The 19,105-nt window shown below is 41.7% G+C and overlaps 1 protein-coding gene across 2 annotated transcripts in view; it reads right to left on the bottom strand.

The window, feature by feature from the left end:
- Positions 1-18,424, bottom strand: part of cux1a (cut-like homeobox 1a) — an 89,349-nt gene extending 70,925 nt beyond the window's left edge. For both annotated transcript variants that reach the window (XM_088011976.1, XM_088011975.1), the window contains exon 1: positions 18,269-18,424. In XM_088011976.1, coding sequence (XP_087868102.1) covers positions 18,269-18,331 — 63 coding nt within the window. In that variant the 5' untranslated portion in view covers positions 18,332-18,424. The remainder of the gene's footprint in view (positions 1-18,268) is intronic.
- Between the last annotated feature and the right edge of the window lie 681 nt (positions 18,425-19,105).

Genomic DNA, 19,105 nt, shown 5'->3' with positions numbered 1-19,105 from the left:
GGACAAAGTGTGTGTGTGGTGTGTGTGCGTGTGTGGTGTGTGTGCGCGCAGGAGAGCATTAAGTGGGCTGTAATGTCTGCGTGATTGCTGCAACAGCCCTTGCTTGGGGTTGGCCGGACTGGCCCACAGCAGCGGTCCCTGTCCTGGTTCATTTGGTCGTCTGGTCAGCTGTAAAGACGATTGGAACAGATTGCCAACACTCCCTCGAGAGACTTCAACACCGACTTGGCCAAGAAGCCTCTCTCGCACGCTGCTCCGCACGAGTGTGCTCTCACATGAGCGCACAGGCGGGCCCTCCGCAGCGAGTTTGGCGCGCCCAGTTTCTCCGTGTTCTTTTGAACCGGGCTTCAGAAGAGGAAGTCGAACATGTTTCGCCCCGGCGAAATCTGGCATGGGGCGCGCTTGTTTGCAACTAGGCAGGGGAGGCTGGGGCCATTTTGGAAACGAATATCTCTCCATCTACCGCTGTGACGGGGGGAGGGGGAGTAAATAAAAAAAATACTCGTCGCTGATAACAGTCACGGGTAAACAAATCCCATTACCGACGGCTATCAGAACTTAGGTGTACGTCTGTGTGCTCAGCCCTCCTAATGCAATTCCTTCCACTAATGTTCAGGCAGAGAGAGGCCGTCTATCTGACTAATTCTGTCTAATTACTCTAATGAGCCACAGGTGATGATACAGTGCGACTGATTAATTAAATGGGAGGCCCCAATCAGGCATGTCTGATTATGCCAATCATATTGACTTCAGCCTAAATGAGATAACGGGAGACAGACGCACTTTAATTGGTATCAAAACTTTGTGGAATTCCTTCTGCCCTCACCCACCGACGATGACGAGCCCGATAAGCCGCTGGAATGACAACAAAGTCATTGTTATGTACACAGTATGAAGTCAATCTGCAGCTGCTGTCTGTACCGACACGGTGATCAGGAGTTTAAGGCAAGGAGGAGGAGATCACACGCGGCCTGGTGTTAGGCCTGATGCTCTGGAGAATAGCTGGGAATGTGAATCCCACAAAAAGCTATGTCTGTTGTAATAAGTTACGAGTTGTCCGCCTTTACTATTTGACTGGAGATTGAATACAACAGTCCAGTTTCAGTTCATCAGGGAACACAAATTTAGGTGTTTCACGATAAATTTCACTGTACTTTAAATTGCCCCAGAAATAATTGCGATAAATGACAATCTTGAGAGACCATTTTCAAGTAATGTACTGATACATTACTTGTATCAGTACATTACGATTCATTCTAATCGTAAATAGAATGATTTATGAAGTCCCCAAAAACATCACCCTTCAAAAACTATTCAACATCAGAATGAAAATTATCAAGTTCATTTTAATTCATCATGCAATTAATTGATTAATTGCTTATTGACTGTGCTATCAGATCATGGTAACAAAAGGGCTTCTAAATTTATGGTCATCGCACCATCATTGTGAGGAATAATAACCACTTTGATTGAAATAAATAGTACGCCGCAACATATAAATAAAATGCTACTCATTATCCTTTGACGCATAAATCAAAAATAAGTTTTCTGTGATATCTATCTGCAATATGCAATATCTATCCATCTGCAATAGATAAGTATCTGTTGCAAATCACACAGACATAGAAACATTCACCAACATGTTTTCATATCACATGATTTCCTGATATTGTGTAGCTCTAAACACCACGGTGGGAATCTTTTACCATCTCAAGATTCGATTCAATTCTGAGGTCTGAGGCCACGATTCAATTCCAAGTGGACCTTCCATTCAAATTTGTTACGCAAAGATGTCTGCTTCAATCTAAAAGTTTGCAAAGCATCCTCTGGTGATCTTCTCCTGTCTGCTTTGCAAAACAGAATGACAAATGGAGACATTAACGTGTTTTTGTCACATTTATAAAGTTTCAAACATTAATCCGTACTTAGAGGGAACTGTTGCAAGTAGTGTCACATGTTACTTCCACTTTGGTCATCTTGGTTAAGGCACTGGCGTGTCGTTACCTTCTTTTTAGTCTGTAGGTAAAGCGGTGGCAAAGCCTTTTTAAGTGCAGAACTTACAGGATGGCATGGCATACTTTGGCTGTGTGTATTTGCATTTTTTACTTCAACTAAGGCAGGTTTCAGTTGAATCTGTCCCTTTTATTTTTGTTGTGTCCACTTTGTTTTGGTGTTTTCCACCACGAGAACATTTCAGTACCGACTGTGTGGTGACGTCAGGACATCCTGCGTCATTACAAAACGGACGCCAAAAGTCAATCAAGATTTTTATGCGAATTGATTTGGTGTGGATGCTGTTATTGAGTGAAGACTTTTCACCATCAGGTGTTGAAAAATAAGTCAAAGAAGTTCAGAGGTTTTCTTCACAGAAAACTTTATTTTGTATTATATATTGAAATATGTGTTTCATTCAGCCAGAAGGAGAGCAACACTTTCAGCAAGGAACAGGAAGGTTGACCAGACCACAACAAAGCTGCACTACTAGACATGCTTTCAATCAGCGTTTGTCAAGGAATGTTCTGGATTTAAAATATTGGTGGCCTTTTGGAAATCTTACGTTAAAAGTTAGTTCAGATTATTACCATCAGTAATAGTTCCCTTATCTATAGTAGAAAGAAGCCACTGAGTTTATAAAAAGTTAACAAATCTTGTTGAAACTAAAAACGTTTATATCAGCAAGACACAACTATATATGTTTTTATCTATAATTTGACAAGGAACCACTGTCAGATTTGGTGGCGTTTTGTTCAGCTGAACAAAGTTTCTGTTCTTGTGTGGCATTACATTGAGCATCAAACCAGCAGGTTGGTGAATTAGAAATCATCCTGATAGACTCAGTGGCAGCTGATGCTTACAATGATAAATCCTTTACCAATAATCACAGAACCTCACTTCAAAAAACCCAAATAAAAAAATAAAAAATACTTTCTAATATGAACACAAAACTGTACTATTTTTGCTAAGCTAGATATGCTAACTGGCAGGATGAGATGCTAAAGTCATTAAAATATCGACTCTCATACGTTTTAAATTGTAAAACCCTGGTATAGTGCAATTGCTCCATCACAATGTGACGTCTCCGCTCCCAATACCATTTTAACAATTCATTTTCAATAATAGCAGAAGGCTAGAAAATAAAAACAGTTTGCCACACTTCTGGCATCATACTTCTTAAAGTAAAGTCAGAATCGATTAAATTCTCTATCAGCAGATAAAACCTTTAGAAAAATTTGAAATTGTCAATAAAAATACCATTCCTTTGATCCATACATGCTGCAGGCCACCATCTACAAGTTTTACATCTACAGTAGGAGCTCTAAATTTAAGGGAGACATTAAAAAACACATGCAGTTTAGGAGTGGTTACCATAGAAGCCCCACTACAGAGGAAACTAATATGAAAATAAAGATGTCAAGTTTTTATTACAAAGTGAGGAGCCTTTTACAGCCTTTGTACTTGGCATCATGACACAGATGTTTAAGAGATGAAGTTCTTTTTTTTATCCTGCAAGAGCAGTCACTAATCTTTCCTTTCATCTCCAACATGTCTGAGGCTGTTATGCGGTTATGATAGTAAACAGTAAAGGCGTCTGGAAAGATGTCTTATCTAAAGATCTACGAAGCCTACCTTTCAACCCCGCCCCCACTCTTTCACCCGGCACAGCGTTCCAGCTCCACGGCGGCTGACTCGTTCTGTCTGCCAAAACCTACTTTGTGTGTGTGTGTGGAGGAGCTGAGGGGTGGCGGCTCAGTTAGGAGCGACAGGCACACTCGCTACGACGACACAGTACACGATGGCAGATCACAGGCACGCCCCCCTACCCCCCAAAACACAACAGCAGCAAAGATAAGAGCCTGCCATCCTTGCTTGCTTCCCTTCCTACCTACCTTTGACATAGCAGGTTAGAGCGCTTTAAATATGCCAGCAGACGCCGCTTTCAAGAACAAACCACAAGTCTTATCCTCCATTTTTGCTTTTCCTCTACCCTACTTTGGAGTAAAAAGCCACAAAGTTTTCAAGCCAACGCTACAGTTTCAGTGCAATGACGATTTCAGCCCGTGTGTTTGCATGCAGGGCGGTTGGGGAACGGGGTGGGGAAAAGGGGGGGGGGGGGGGGGCTGACGCTCCACAGCCTAACAAGACGCTTGTGCTCCCTGAGCGTTTTGCTCCTTTTTTTGAACACAGATCCATATCTACCAACAGCGCGGGAGCTGTCAAGACTCACCTCGGCCGTGCTGACGCAAGCCAGGATCAAAAACAGCCTTTTTACACCGCCGCTTCGTTTGTATTGATCCATGTTTCTCTGCTGAGAGACCGGTTGTTGTTTTATCTCCCCTACATCCAAAGCCTTAACTCTCTTGAAGCTTACAGAGAGCGAGTCATTATTTTGCCTGACCTATTGTCTGACAAGGGAGATTCAAGGGCCTGCGCTGGGCCTAAATACAAATATAATGAGACTAAGATGGTTTCTGGCGTAAAGGAAGTGCAGCTCACTTGGTCTCATTTTGCGGAGTTCGAATTTCGCTGGAGGCCCGTGTCACAAAGGGTGAGTGGTATGGAGAGCGCGATGGGAGGAATGGGGTGGAGGAGGGGGGGCGTACGGCGATATGCTGGGGTGTAATGCATTGGTGAAAGGGCAAGATTTTTCATCCCTGCGTTTACAGGGTGGAACGGCGAGGATATTGAGATCCGAGATAGGATCAGAGGGTAGTGAGCTGTTTCGGCTACGATAAAGGCCAGGCGTTACAAACGCAACACCGGTGGAGAGAAAGAGAGAACCGGAGAGACACAGCAAGAGAGAGAGAGAGAAAGAGGGAGAGAGAGCATCACACCTCTCATCCCTGAATTAATGCCTCCATTCTGCCAGGAAGCCATTCTGTGCCAGTGAGGGGAAGATTGGGGAGGGGATGAAGGAACAGATACAGACTAGAAAAAATGGAAACACGATCATAGAGTAGGGGGGGTGATAGGGATTAATCAAGTCCAGAGGAGGGGGAGGACAAGGGCTCTCTAGGCCCTACAGCGCATATACAGGCCTGAGACCCAAGGCTGTGAACTTAGTAGTGCTAATAGTTGACATAACGTGAAATGCAAATGGTGGAAACTTGACATTAACTGATCAGTGCCACAGATTCTTTATTGGATCAGAAAGCAACAGCACAAATATATATTCTAACCTTTATTTGGTATTTATTATATAAAAAAGCCCATGTATTTGCTATCTGATATGTTTATAGATCAAAAGTCATTTATTCTTCCAGTTGTGATTTACTTAATGAACAGAACCAGATATAATCAAAATCTGATTTTATGGGTATTTTACCAATCAGGGAAACTGGCACGTTCTGAACTTTGGACAGCTGATTGATGGATCTCAAAGAATCATTCTTGTTTTACCAAAGTTGTTTTTCTACTTATATTGCTAAAGTTATTTAGCAATATGTATGATATTTTAATGGGGATTCTCAAGTAAAAGTATAGAATAAACATTTGGAAACTGCTCTTTTTACCTTTGTATTCTTTCTAGCAAACAAGTCTGGCAGCTCAGGTAGCAAGGCTGCAGTCAACTGTGCAACTCGGCTCTAGTTTTAGAACAGAGTTACCGTAAGCAGGGCCTACCCCAGTGTATTATAAGCCTGGCGGGCGACCAGGCTTCACTTGCCCCCCCAACCCACCAGGCCAACAGTCATTTGTTTATTTTAAATAGGGTTTTTATACACCAGTAACGGTGACAGTAAAGACAGGATTAAGCTATATTTATAGTTGATGTGGTGAACTGGGCATGAGAAGTGTGCACCGACTGCACCGTCCGGAACCTGCCCATTGATCTCACACACCATTAACTCCAAATTATGATGCCATTTAACACAAAAACCATGCTTAATAGCCGTATTCCTTTAGTTTCTATAACTAATTTCCAAATAGCTGAATTTGTTTCTCTTTTAAGTGGAGTAAACCGTTTTTACCTTTATTCAACCAGCAGAGTATGTCAACAAGTGGTGGAGGGGCAGAACAGTATTACTTTATTTGCCAAAAAGCTATTAAAAAAAAACTTAAATTCCTCTGGCATCTCACAAAAGTGACTAAACCAGTGATTCAAAGAAAGATGCTCTTCCTGGCTTATACTGATTTTTTTTTTTTTCTTTTTACTGCCTGACCTGCCGATTATCATTTTGACATTTCTTTTTTCCAGGGCTAGAGCATCTAAAAATGTACAGCAAGTTCGTTCATGGAAAAAGTTTTAAACTCCAGCAAATGCAGGATTATCCCAATATACTAATCAACCTAACCTTTATCAGATTATTATTAAACTAAATATATGTGCATTGAAGTACATATCGCTGGCTGATGTCCTTATAAATCAAAGATGACACGAGTTCTTGTTTTTGATGTATTCAACGGATGGATTTCTGCTACTACTTTAGCACTTTAAAACAACAGGAACTGTGACAAAGTCCTGTACAGATAAAAATCAATAAATGTTCAAAATATGAAAAGGACAAAACAAAAAACAACAGAAACAATAAAACGCTATAGAGTAAGAGCAAAAGTCTCAACGTTTGCTAAATGCCAAAGGATAAAAATGTGCTTTAAGAAGAGCTTTAAAAGTGGACAGCAAATACTTAAATACCTACATAAGTACCAATATACCTTAAGTACTGGTGTGTTGCATATGTGAATCACAGATGGCATCACAGGCCAATGACAGAGTCCCAGGTGCGGTACAGCAGAGTCCCACTACAGACACCCACACCTTCCTCCACTCATCTGCATCTATTTTTGACCCAGAAAGCCTCCGACCCTTGACAACAGCGCGGTGTTCAGTGCTCTTCTGCTCTCAGTTCGTTAGCCCATTTCATTTGTTGTAATTCACTTAGACTTCTATATAAGGACGACCTGCGGCTTCATGCCTCTGGCACAGAGACGGCACAGTGAAGAAGAAAAAAAGAAGAGAAAAAGAAGAAAGAGAGGGTGTCCATCACTCACGTGCCTCTGATAAATCACAACCCTGCTCCGCATGATGTCTCTCCACCTCCCTCACCCCCCACTTTTAAATTTAGCCTCGTCTATCTGTTGTATCCAGTAATTTTCTAGACGTCTGATGACACATCAGCATGAGCTGTGCCATGGCCTATAAAAGCAGCATGTTGATTTCTTTGCATAAATTAAAAGGCATACATCAAAATGCCCCATTAGGTTAGGCATCTCTCTGTGCCCGGACTATTTAATGTGTCTGGTCTGCGCTGTCACTACTTCCCAGCGAGGCCTCGTCGTCTGACCGAGTTTGACACCCGCGGTCTATACGATCAACGTCAACAGGACATGTCCAGGGGCTTTGTCTTACTCAGCCTTTATGAGCCAGACTTTTTCTGCACCGCTCGCATGACTTTTGAGGGGAAAACAGTGCAAAGGAGAGAATGAGCATAGCTAATCCTTGCCATAATGACAGAATAATTAGCCTGCGTTAGGCTAAGTAATGAGCTGTAATTATATCATTTATTCTGTGTTGAGAAAATGTGATATAAAGGCTGCACAATGAAGGAGGAAGAATTGAGCTCAGTGGGAAGTAGGAAGAAGCATGTGTAAGAGCTCAGGCTCTTTCTATTGATTGATCCAAACATCAAACGAACCACTAGAGTAATGGGGAAGAGGGGGGGAGTGAAGGACAGCTAAAAGCTATTTGGAGCCTTCACTGCATAAAAGACTTGACCTGTTCCACGCAGCCTACATATCAAAACCATCAAACAGCAATCAATAGACCAAAGCGGTCAACTCAACAAACCGTCACCCTACTAAAACATCAAACCCCCAGCCCGAGCGTCGGATGATAGGCTACACTCGGCTTATCCATTACCATCAGATAAAGAGGAGATAAAACACAGAGCCTAATCCTTTCATGTGTCGTGACAGCCACAGCAGCCTCCGAGGCATTCCTTCAGTCTGGCTCTCAAATAGTTTTATGGCGGAAGGCAGCCATTCAGCCAGCCAGCCAGTCAAGGCTGTTCTGGTCTGTTTGTCTTATTTCACAGTTTACACGCTGTTTTATAGGTGGTTATTATGGTCGCCATGGTGATACCATACGTTTTTATGGTCTTTTGGTCTGAGGGCAGAGAGTGTAATAAATGAAAGAAGAAAAACGGAAAAAAAAAAAAAAAGAAAAAAACAACGCACATGAAAACAAAGCCTCGCAAAACACACTCCTGCTGTGGAAAGGTCTTGCGTACCTCCCTTCCTCCCTAGCTCTTTATCAGTCTCGCCAAATGCCTATCTCCCCACTTTCTGCTTCATGTGAAACATGGATAGGCCCACAGATTTGTCCTCTCATTCCACATCTGGAGCTGATCAGAGGGCCTCCTGGAAGTTGAGGCCTCCGGGCCTATTAATAACCGTACCGCTGAACTCAGGGTCAGACAGCAGTCAGCGGATGAGCCTGTGTCGACTAAACACACACAGTCAATTCCCCCTCCCCCTTACTCAAGAGGGCAACTCTCACTTTTGGGAGAGGAGATGGACGGCTACGCGGCTTAGCATTGAAAATCCAATTGAAAGACTTAGACGACAGATGAGGCGCATTATCCAGCTCTGGATGAGGTACACAAGTTCTGCACCAAAACTGAAACTTCTTTGGTTGTTTTGGTTGAAAACTACTTTTTTAAGTTTGACAGGTAATTTCACTTCTTGCCTCTCATGGTTTGTTCCCCTTCCTACATTTTGAGCATCTTAGTATTTGTGGAGTAAGGGGGGAGGCTTGCTAGCCCTGATAAACTAGGAATTTGAAGAGGCACTCATGGAAACAAAAGGTTAAGAGCTGTGATTGAATATCCACTCACAAACGTATATCTTAATTTTACAATAAGCACTATGAAGTTCTCATAAATAATCATTAACGCCACTTAATTGATCTCTGCTAAAAAAAAAAATGCAACTATTTTCCACCATATTACTGTAGTGCGATGCACATCAGTTAGTTAGAGATTCCCAGGGATTGAAATATCATTTGCCACACGAGTGTTCGGTATCTCATTTATATTTCGTTTTCACATATGACTGTCTGTTCTTAACATCCGGAAAGATTTCCAAACATGCAAATTTGTCTTTTCTTTTGTCCATAAGCAATGGAAAGCTGTTGTAGCCCTCAAGTAAACTTGCAATCAGACTAATCCTCAGAATGCCAAGTATGTCAGAAGATAAATGTGGTCTGCATTTTCGAGCTACTGACAAAATTGGTTTATTTTTCTGTTTGGAGTGCGACATTACTGAAAATCTAAATACAATAAACTTGATCTGTTGTTTCATAAGGGTACATTTGGCAATGCATTTTTTTCTTTTCTTGAAAATGAATGTGAGCTTATATTTGTTCCAGTAGAACGTTTATGACAAACAGGCAAATTAAACATGATAAAGTAGTAATCTGTTCAAATTGATGGTGTATACACGTATTGAAAAAGTTGCAAAATTCTCAGTAGGATATTTCAATCACTTCCTGAATTAGGCGTCGACGGACATGGAGCATGGTGAGGTAAAGAGTTATGTCCAGAAACTGGCATTCAGTCTCAAATCTTGTGATGTATTTTTCCCCTCACAATAATGTCTCAAACAAGTTCAAGTTCAAGTAGGCTAGACCTACTAAACACAAGACAGATGGTGAAGTCATCATCTGTTTCTGGTAAAGGTTAGGTCTGTCAGACAGCCCAGGTCATGCTGAGGCCGTAAGGGTCACGCCACCTCTGAACCGTGGCTCCAGTCTGACAGCTGCGTAGCCCAAAGGTTAGAGGGGGGAGGTTAGTGGCGTCTCGTGGTGCTCAATGAATTTAACAGCTATTGGGCATCATTTGTACTGAATTTCCCACGTTTCATTGGACAATGTTGGGGATCAATTTTAGCTTAAGCGTCAAGCTAGTCCGACCTAATGACAATAGCTGGGTGCAAGCACTTACCATCAACATCATGCCAGCTGTGAAAAATGTAGGCTCCTCCAAATGACTGCAGTAAATATACACATAAGCAGTTTGGGGTATTTTTCAACAGTTGCTAAAAAATATTTTCCTCACTTCAGCAAAGTTTTCCCCAACATAACAACAAAGCAAAAAGAAAAGTCAGCCAAGACCATGCCCAACACAGAGGACGATCTGGAAAGCAAAACCCGCCTCATCTGACACAAATATGCACCTGTGAATACAGGGTAGTTGAATCATCATAATCGGTGGTAGTTTTCTGCTGAGCCTAGCCAGCAGTGTGTGTTATTTTTAGAGGGCTGACACAGAAGCAAGCCACCCATTTACTATGTGAGAGGCCAGAGGAACCGTTGCATCTCTGGTGTAAAACTACTGAAATGAGGACACCGGGCTCAGTATAACTAAAAAGGTAGAGATTGAGATGACCAAAATCCACAGAAAAATAAATGAATAAATCACAGATATACGAACCGAGACTAGCTCGCTTTGGTGTTCTCTGGAAACAGTTGCCGTTTCTATACCTTAGAACCACAAAAATATATATATGTATGTCAAGCTAACACATTTTTGTTTGCATTGAGCAGAATCGAATAACGTAACTGCTCAAAAGACTGAGAGCAACTGAGAAGAAAAGTTGAAAGACTCATTGGATGAGACTGACAGATCGGCCCATAGGGCTGACTATGGATCCAGCAACTAAAGCCATGACTGACACTGAAAATTACACAGAGTGAGCTATTAGCAGATAGCAAGACGTATCATAATTCAATCCCCACACCATCAAAGTGCACCAATATCATAATTCAATACTAGGAACCATTAGGCTGCTCCACACCAATATCATAATTCAATCCTGAGGCCATCAGCGCTTGCCAATATCATAATTCAATACTTGGACCATTAGGACACGCCAATAGGCCTATTAGAATTCAATACCTATGGTCAATGATCTAACAGTACACTGATACTGGAGTCATGGGTTGACATGGGATAAGCTCTCCACATAGGGCCACTCAGACCCTTTTAGCCCAGCTACGCCATGATAACAGAGATAAACAACACTAAAATTAGGTACCAATAGGTTGGCTTTAGATGCTGAAGGCCACAGAGTATTTGGTAGAGAAACAGCTTTCACTATGTGCATCAACACAAACACAACATATGGAGAACAAAGTACTGCAAAACTATAAATCCGCTCAGTAAACCTTCTAAAAAAAGATTCTCGTCACCTGAATATTCACCTTAGGAGTCATCAGACGTACCCTGACAAAGTCAGACTACTTCCTGTCCTGCACGACTGCATCTGCTTGAGTTTCCCCCTCCATCAACGTCTTGCTCAACACTTCATAAGATGACAATTATAATCATCAATTGAGCTGAGTCATAAGAAATCTGAGCCTTAAGAAACAATCAGGTTTTTGAATGTAGGATTTGTCGAGCTATTCTTTTCCCCCACCCATTTTCATCAAATCGGCTTATGTCACAATTTTGCATTCGATCTTTATGAAGCGCAAAATGAATCTGAAAATAAAAAGTTTTTTGTAACACTTCAAATACAAGTTAATTCAATGCTTAAGTATTTTGAAACGTTGGTGATGATTCATCTGTGGCGGTAATGCTGTAGATCCTTGTTTTCACTGGGATTCGACACTAATACCTGTATCAAGCAACATGCAGCTCTACTTCCCTTTTAGTCTTTTTTTTTTTTTTTACATTTGACTACTGAATGATTAGTTTACACGTATCAGAAACAGGTCAGACATGATAGAAAACTTGAAATCAGTCTCTGGAAGTAAATGCCTGATAAGTGCATCGCTGCAAAACAGGACGTACTTTACTGACTGATGAACTTCTCGTAATTTGATAATGCAAAGGTAGAGAAATGTCAAAGGCAACTTCTCCCCAACAAGAGTTCTTTTATCCAACTTTTCCTTAAAACAGTACAACACATCACTTTGTCTTTTAAAAAGCTTGAAACAGAAATTATTTTCAAACAATTATCCGATAATACTAGGTCTAAGACATTGTTGGTACATAAAATGGTAGTTTGAGAAAGTGAAGCGCTTCGGACCTGAAAGGTAGAAAAGTCTAATTACTTACCAGACTGTTGCTTACTGTTTTGCTTGTTTGTTTGCCTTCACAAAACTTAAAAATTAAAGTTTTTAAAAAGAGAAAGGCCTAATTATTCAAAGAACATGGCATATATTCGTCAGTCTACACTTCTGAGAACTTAGAATCCATCTAGCTCTTAGCTGCAGACATCTGTTTTAACTGTGTCGCCATCATCAGTTTTTCCCAAATAACCAAAAGTAATCAAGAAATAGTGGCAAAGATATTGCCACTGTTCTGTCTATTCTTACGCCACCACACTTTCACTTGAAAATATGAACTTTTGGCTAACTTCTTGCGCTCAGTAGCAAGGCACAAGTGTAGATTTAAACTCAAAAGGAGAACCAGCACACTAATGTATGCTATGCCTCTGTCATGAGACACGGTGAAACTCTATGATGCTGTAGGTGAGGGAGACTCCAAGTGGGTTTGGAAATAAAGCCTGCCACTTGGAATTAGGCCTCAGGAAACCGCCCCCCCCCCTCTCTGCTCTTGTTGCTAGCTGGTCGAGGAGGGAGGGAGAGAGGTTCATCAGTGGGAGTTTGATATTTAAAGTTACGGAGCGAAATACGCACAGGTCAGGAATTTTGATCGACTACAGTCACATTTTAGTGGGAAAAAAAATAAATAAGAACAAGTGGGCTTATTTGTAGCTTTGTTTTCCCTACTTGCCAGCTTATGATCCCAGCAACTACCACACAAACAGATAGAAGTCTATAAAGAGCTAACAGATGTTATTGATTTTACTGATACAGCAACTGCCAAAATATTATTTAACACGCTCTGTCAAACTACTGAAACATCTAGCGTTCAGATTTCTGTAGGGATTTGCATTTATTTAATGACAGAAACAGTTGCTTGTGATCAAATATTACTACAACTACTACTACTATACGAGTTGGTAAAGCAACAGCAAATACTGTGAAGGGGTGTTGCACCTTAGAAAAATGGGTGGAAACATGTATTTATGTCATAAGCAACTATTGGAAAAAAAAAAATTAAATTTAAAAAAATAATGTGCCAAGAAATGACATATTGGCCACAGCAAGCCTCTTCCATTTTTATTATAACCCCTCAAAGTATCAACTGATATAGTACTTTGTTGTCATTTTAGAGTTTTCTTGACAATTTTCAATACTGGTAAGTTACTAGAGATGCACCAGTCAGTAGTCAGCATCAGTTTTCCCTGTCTGCTCTGATCCAGCCAGCCCCATCCTGGTTTTGATCATTTTTCAATCTGTTTCTGATTTTCTAAATAAAAACCAGATACAGTTTAGGGACATATAATTTGGTGCATAAAGAGGAACGACCTTGTTTTCTCTGAGCCTTAATACCACTACTATGAAAGGACAGGAAGCACATTCTTTCTTACTTTTACAAACATATTGGGATTCGGTCCAAATTGGAATTGGCGGTTCCGGCCACAAAGACGACCGGAAATCGTTATTGGCCAGGAAACATGTGATCGCTGCATCCCTTCACTAATTAGGTTATCTTTTATCTGAGTTTGTTGCAGCTATGGACAGCTCTTTACAATATTCAGACAAGACAGAGCAAAGTTACAGTTGCTCTGATGTCTGATTAAAGTACTTTTAAACTGAGTGAAATATTTTTCAAAAACATTTCATCGATTGGGTCTCTTCCTGCATCCTTTGCAGGTTGGGTAGACTAAGCAGAGACTGAAATGGAACCAAAGTGAGAAGTTTTTCAGGACGGCCTCTACCTAGAAATACCGGCCAATATAGTAAACATGGAAAGTGTTTGTTTTGTTTTTTTCTTTGCCCTCTTCTCCGTGAGCATCCCCGTCGCCTTCACAGTAAAACCTCACAGACAGAGGACAAAGACCCTCCAAGAGCGGACCCAAGGACAGACTGGAGACCTGACATGCACTTGTTCATTTTTTTTTTTTTCTCTGACTCATGCTTAGTCGCTCAGCACCACACAGTGAAACTTCAGTCCCGATGCCAGGTTCTGTCACTGGGCAGAGCAGCGAGTTGGCTACGGTGAAACCATGACGTGATGCCCCCACAACCCCCCCACCGTCCCTCCGTGCTCCCCCGGCCTGTGCAGCAACAAGAGGGGTAAAAATATCCCGCCAGTGGGTTCAGACGACCAGCTCATAAATTAACACTAAAACTCCTGCAGACAACAGCGAGCCAGTCGTTGAGAGATTTATACCACTCGGGTTGCCACCGGCCGCAGCTCCGGGGTCGGTTTACAAAACCCTTTTCCTAAATTTACCCATTAGGAGGTGGTGAATTAAGAACAGTGTACGGATCAATTTCCCCCTTCAAGTCGCTGTTTAGCTTCACGCTAAAGCGCCGGACTATTTTGCTTCCCCCCCTCCTCTCTCAAAGTGGCATCTGGGGTGCGTTTTTCTTCTTTTTTTTTTTTCCCAGGGAAATATTACGAGGTGAGATGTGGGGCTATTAGGCCTAAACTGGGATTTGCGTGTAACTGAGTGGTCTGTTCTTAATTTTCTCAACTTGCAGGAAAATAAATAAATAAATAAATTACAAACTATAGGTTCGGGCACGGCTATTCACCCATGCGCCTTATTAAGGAGCGTCTGTAACGAAGAGTCATTTCTCAAGCAGACATGCGACGTTCCGGCGAACCGCTCGACTAGGTCTTAAAAAATACACACACACACACACACAAAAAAAAAAGAGGGGAAAAAGAAAAAGAAGAAAAAAAAACAACAGGAGAGAAGAGTGATGATCCCCCTCCCCTCTAAAGAAACTCAACTCTGTAATGGACAGAGAGGGATTACAGACGTTAAAACCTCCTCCATCTGTAATTCACTGTCACCCTGCCATCATCTCTGAATCACTGATCCACTCTGCAAGTGTGCAAGACCTTGCTAAAAGCCTCACAGTTGCACCCATTTGTGTTTGTAGTGGTGGTTGGTGGAGGGGGAGAAGAAGAAGAAAAAAAAAATCATACAGAGACAACTTAACAGCTTACTGTGCTGTTTCAAAGCACTCTCTGTCCTCTAACAACCACCTAGCTCGTTTTCCCACACAGGGAATGGGACATACTGATCAAATAAGATTTTAATGAACATCAGCATTTGGAGCGAGGAACAGACGCCACGACTGCTTAAAGCTACTGACATCCCGGCTGGGGTTGGAGTTTCATCTTCAAATAGGGAAAACAAGAAAGAAAACATTCCTGAAAGGAAAAACAGGCGACGAGCACGTGTTGTGTCTGTGTGTGTGTGTGTGTGTGTTTGTGTGCGGTCCCGTCTCGTCCGTCGGAAAAGGGTTAAGAGTCGACCGGGCTGACGAGGTCGTGCGTTGGTTCTGATCATATCATGCCAGCCACATATTAGCCTTAAAAATAATAAGAAAAAACGGGGGGGGGGAAGATAAGGGGGGATAAGAAGAAAAGGTTGTTCTCTGAAGGCTTTCCTCTAGGAGCCTCACAGTGGGAGGGAGAGTAAATAAGATGTCATCAATAATAGAAAGTGAATGTTCTGAGCGGTTCTGCACGCTCACACATACACACACACACACACACACACACACACACTCGCACACGGCGCACCAGCTCCGGCTGATTCCTATCCTGCAGACAGGCCTGCCAACCGCCAGCCCTTTTTTTTTTTTTGCACACGCTCAGATTCACTGTCCTGACTAATCGCTTGTGATAGGGGCCTTTGCCATAATTACCCAGGGCTTTATCGCAAACTTATGCGATGCATTTTTTATGTCCTGGCTGCTGGCAGTGCCTCCACTGTCCGTGCTGGCTGTCAATCTATGAAAAAAGCAACAAAAAAAAAAAAAAAACATAACACAACAACGGATCCCAGACCAGCTCTCTCAAACACACGCATATAGTAGTTCAGGCAGGGCAAAATAGGTGAGAGCAGGGTGAAGGGCCAGAAAGAGGAGAAAAAAATGGAGGAGAAAAAAAAAGGAAGGGAGGGAGGGGGAGGAGAGGAAGTCAAGGATGTTGGGAGGGGGAGGAGGGGTGATGCACGGCGGAGATGCAATGATCAGCCTTTTCCTAGTCGTCTGACTAGTCGGCTGCGATGGTGGCTGATTCCGATCTTTTCACCACGACGATAAAAACAGAAAACGTGTTGCAGGTTCTCTGACAGGTCGTACCTTTAAAATCAGAGAGAATTATTATTTTTTTATTAAAAAGGAAGATTGCCCACATTTGTGCCTCAAAGAACTTCCCACTTGGTTGTGCATTTACAGATGAAAGTAAAAAGTTGGGTTTTTTTTTTGTTTGTTTGGGAGATTCAAAGCATTTGAATGAAAAAAAAAAAAAACAACTTTTCAGTAGAAATTGGGCTATTAAAAGCCTTGGACGACTATTTGGTGCAAGTCTTCAATTTATCAATAAAGTAACTAGTTTTTCTTTTCTGCATTGTGTAAATCCGCACTGTGGAGAACGGCAGAAAGTTGATAAGACACGCGTTTCGAGAAGGAGTTTGTGAAACTAGGCAAGGACAAGCGAACGTTATCTTCAAGAAAGTTAGGCAGTACTTTTGAAATCCGAACAAAAAAAGAATTACAAGGTTACCATGATGTAAGCATGAAAGCATAAAGTCTAAGTCAACTCAACTGCTTAACAAAAATAAACAAAATTTCAAGTTTAACAGATTCAATGTACACCAAACGAATCCTTCAAAATAAAGCATTTGCTCATGAAAAAAAAAACACAATTTCTATGCTTACTTAACAAATAGGTCTTTTAAGATCAAGACAAACATGAAAAATAAAATATATAGACTAATTAACTGTACATTAAATTATTATACATCAGTAACAGATTCTTGGGTGGTGTGGGGGGGGCTTCAAAGAAGGGGTTTACCCAGGGAGTCTTTCATGCAAGGACCGCCACTGTGCCAAATAGATAGATAGTGAGGAAAGACAAGAGAAAGCTGTCTGAGTTTTTTTTTTCTCCTCGTTTTTTTTTTTTTTTACATAATGCATGAACAAGGGGGCAACGAGTAGGAGGACCAAATAGGATCAAATAAATAGGAGAAGTGAAGCCTTGATGATGTGGCATAAGTGTAACACAAAGCCCGCTGGGAAGACTTGCTCACTGTCCTTTTGTCTACCCAGTCATCAGGGCATCATGACCCAAATAAAAGTTTAAAAACCCAAAGCTTGTGCAGCCTTCAAAATAATGTATGAACAATCGGGGCTACAGTCTACATAATGCAATCTTTATGTTAATGACGACGGACGAGCGGGCAACTAATATTCATAAATGATGATTTGAAATTCAGCAACGCGTGTTAAATGCCACGGGAAAAAAAAACAACAGTGCCATTGTCTCGCGCGTCTTGTGATAGGTCAAACATGGTCTAATATATTCAGGCCCAATATGTTTTTTTTTACTCCCCCCTTCATATCCCCTGCGTGGAGCGCACAGGGTGTTAAGAGGATGAGGGAGGTACATTTTAAGGAGTTTACCGTAATTACAAGGTCAATCTGTCACATTTCTAACATTCGCGTTCTTAACTGTCCCGTCCTGTCCACTTCCACAGACGTGGCAATGTCTGTTAAAAAAAAAAAAAAAAACTCACTGGGAAGTGTGAATGCCGACAGAAGAGGGGAAAAAACGGCCGAGCTCATCAAGCATAATCACCGAAACGACTTCCATATAAACTGTTCCAAAACCGTTAGCCGATAAGGTTGCTAAATGGGTCCGAAACTTACTAAAAATGTGTCAGCAAAACAGCATAAAAAGCCCAAAGAGCTCCTGTGGGTCTCAACGGTTGGTGTCACTACAGCGCCACCGTATAATGAGTCGCACTTATTTTTTTCTTCCCCCAAATTATCCAACCTTACAGCGGCTAAAGCGTCGCGGCTAACTACGGCTACTACTCGCTCCGGTAAAAGTTGAACAACACGCAATAAAGATAGCCAGCCGAGAGCTTCTTCTCCTTTCCCCAACGCCAAAGCCCCGCCGTTTGGCTTTTATTTCGGCGCATCCCCCCGCGGCGTCGCCCCGGCTTGCCCGGTTGCAGTGTCCGATCGATGTTGAATTGAACAAAGAGGATCAATTTCTGATCAGCGAGAGAGCCACTTTCATCAATGTGAGGAAGAGGTCCTGGATTCTCTTCCGAAACAGCCTACGAGGCGGCCGCCGAAATAAAAACATAAAACGCAGTCCCCGGAGAGCGGCAAAGCGGCCGAAGAGGACGAGGGCTAGGCGGTTAAAAGGGAGGTTGAACTGACCTGTAGTTGTTGTAAGTCAAAGCGCTTCCAATATTGAAACATCGATCCTGCATTGGCCGCCATCTTGAGACATATTGAGACAGGAATGAGATGCTGATAGAGAGCGCGGGGGTTGGAGTTCAGTGGCGAGGACTGGGCTGCCGGAAGACCCGGACTGGATCGCAACCGCCACTTGCTCCGGAGACAGCTGCTATGTGGAGCGGACTCAGCTCATAGGAATGTCTCCTTAATAACGCCATTATAATTGCTTAAATAGCATTTTATTAACATTGAGAAATTACAGGTAAACAACCAAACTGGCACTTAATTACAGTGACTTTTGTTAAACTGAAATAAAAATGCGCAGGAATAAGTTTTGATGTTTTCATTTGCTTATCATTAGTATCTTCCAAAGTTCAAGTTCATGTCCCTTGAACTTTGTTACACATTGTCACCTTACAACGACAAGTTTCAATGTTTTTACTGATATCTATCTGGTAGGCCATGTCTAAGTGATGCATGAATGTGAAATAGAAGGAAAGTGATACATTATTTTCAAAATGTAGCTAGTTTTAATTCATAATCTCTAAATGCAACATCAAAAAATGTTGCATTTAGATAAATAACCTATGATTTAAGCATTTTAAGCCATCTAAAAGAAAGTGTAGCTCAAAGTGCCAAAAGTGTACACACCAGTGCCATCTGGCTTCTGAAATTTAAGCAATATTGCATATTCTATTAATGCTTTATTTTGTTTTCTGTAGGCAAATTGATTTTCTTTGTCATCGTAAACATTAACATTCACATGATTGGATATAAAATGCACAAATGAGGACAATAAAAAGGAACCAGTAATGA

The sequence above is a fragment of the Poecilia mexicana genome, unplaced genomic scaffold (genome assembly GCF_051168715.1).
Source record: "Poecilia mexicana isolate PSO_F unplaced genomic scaffold, ASM5116871v1 scaffold_13, whole genome shotgun sequence".
In the NCBI taxonomy this organism is placed as follows: Eukaryota; Metazoa; Chordata; class Actinopteri; order Cyprinodontiformes; family Poeciliidae; genus Poecilia; species Poecilia mexicana.
This window is presented reverse-complemented; position numbering and strand designations above follow the sequence as displayed.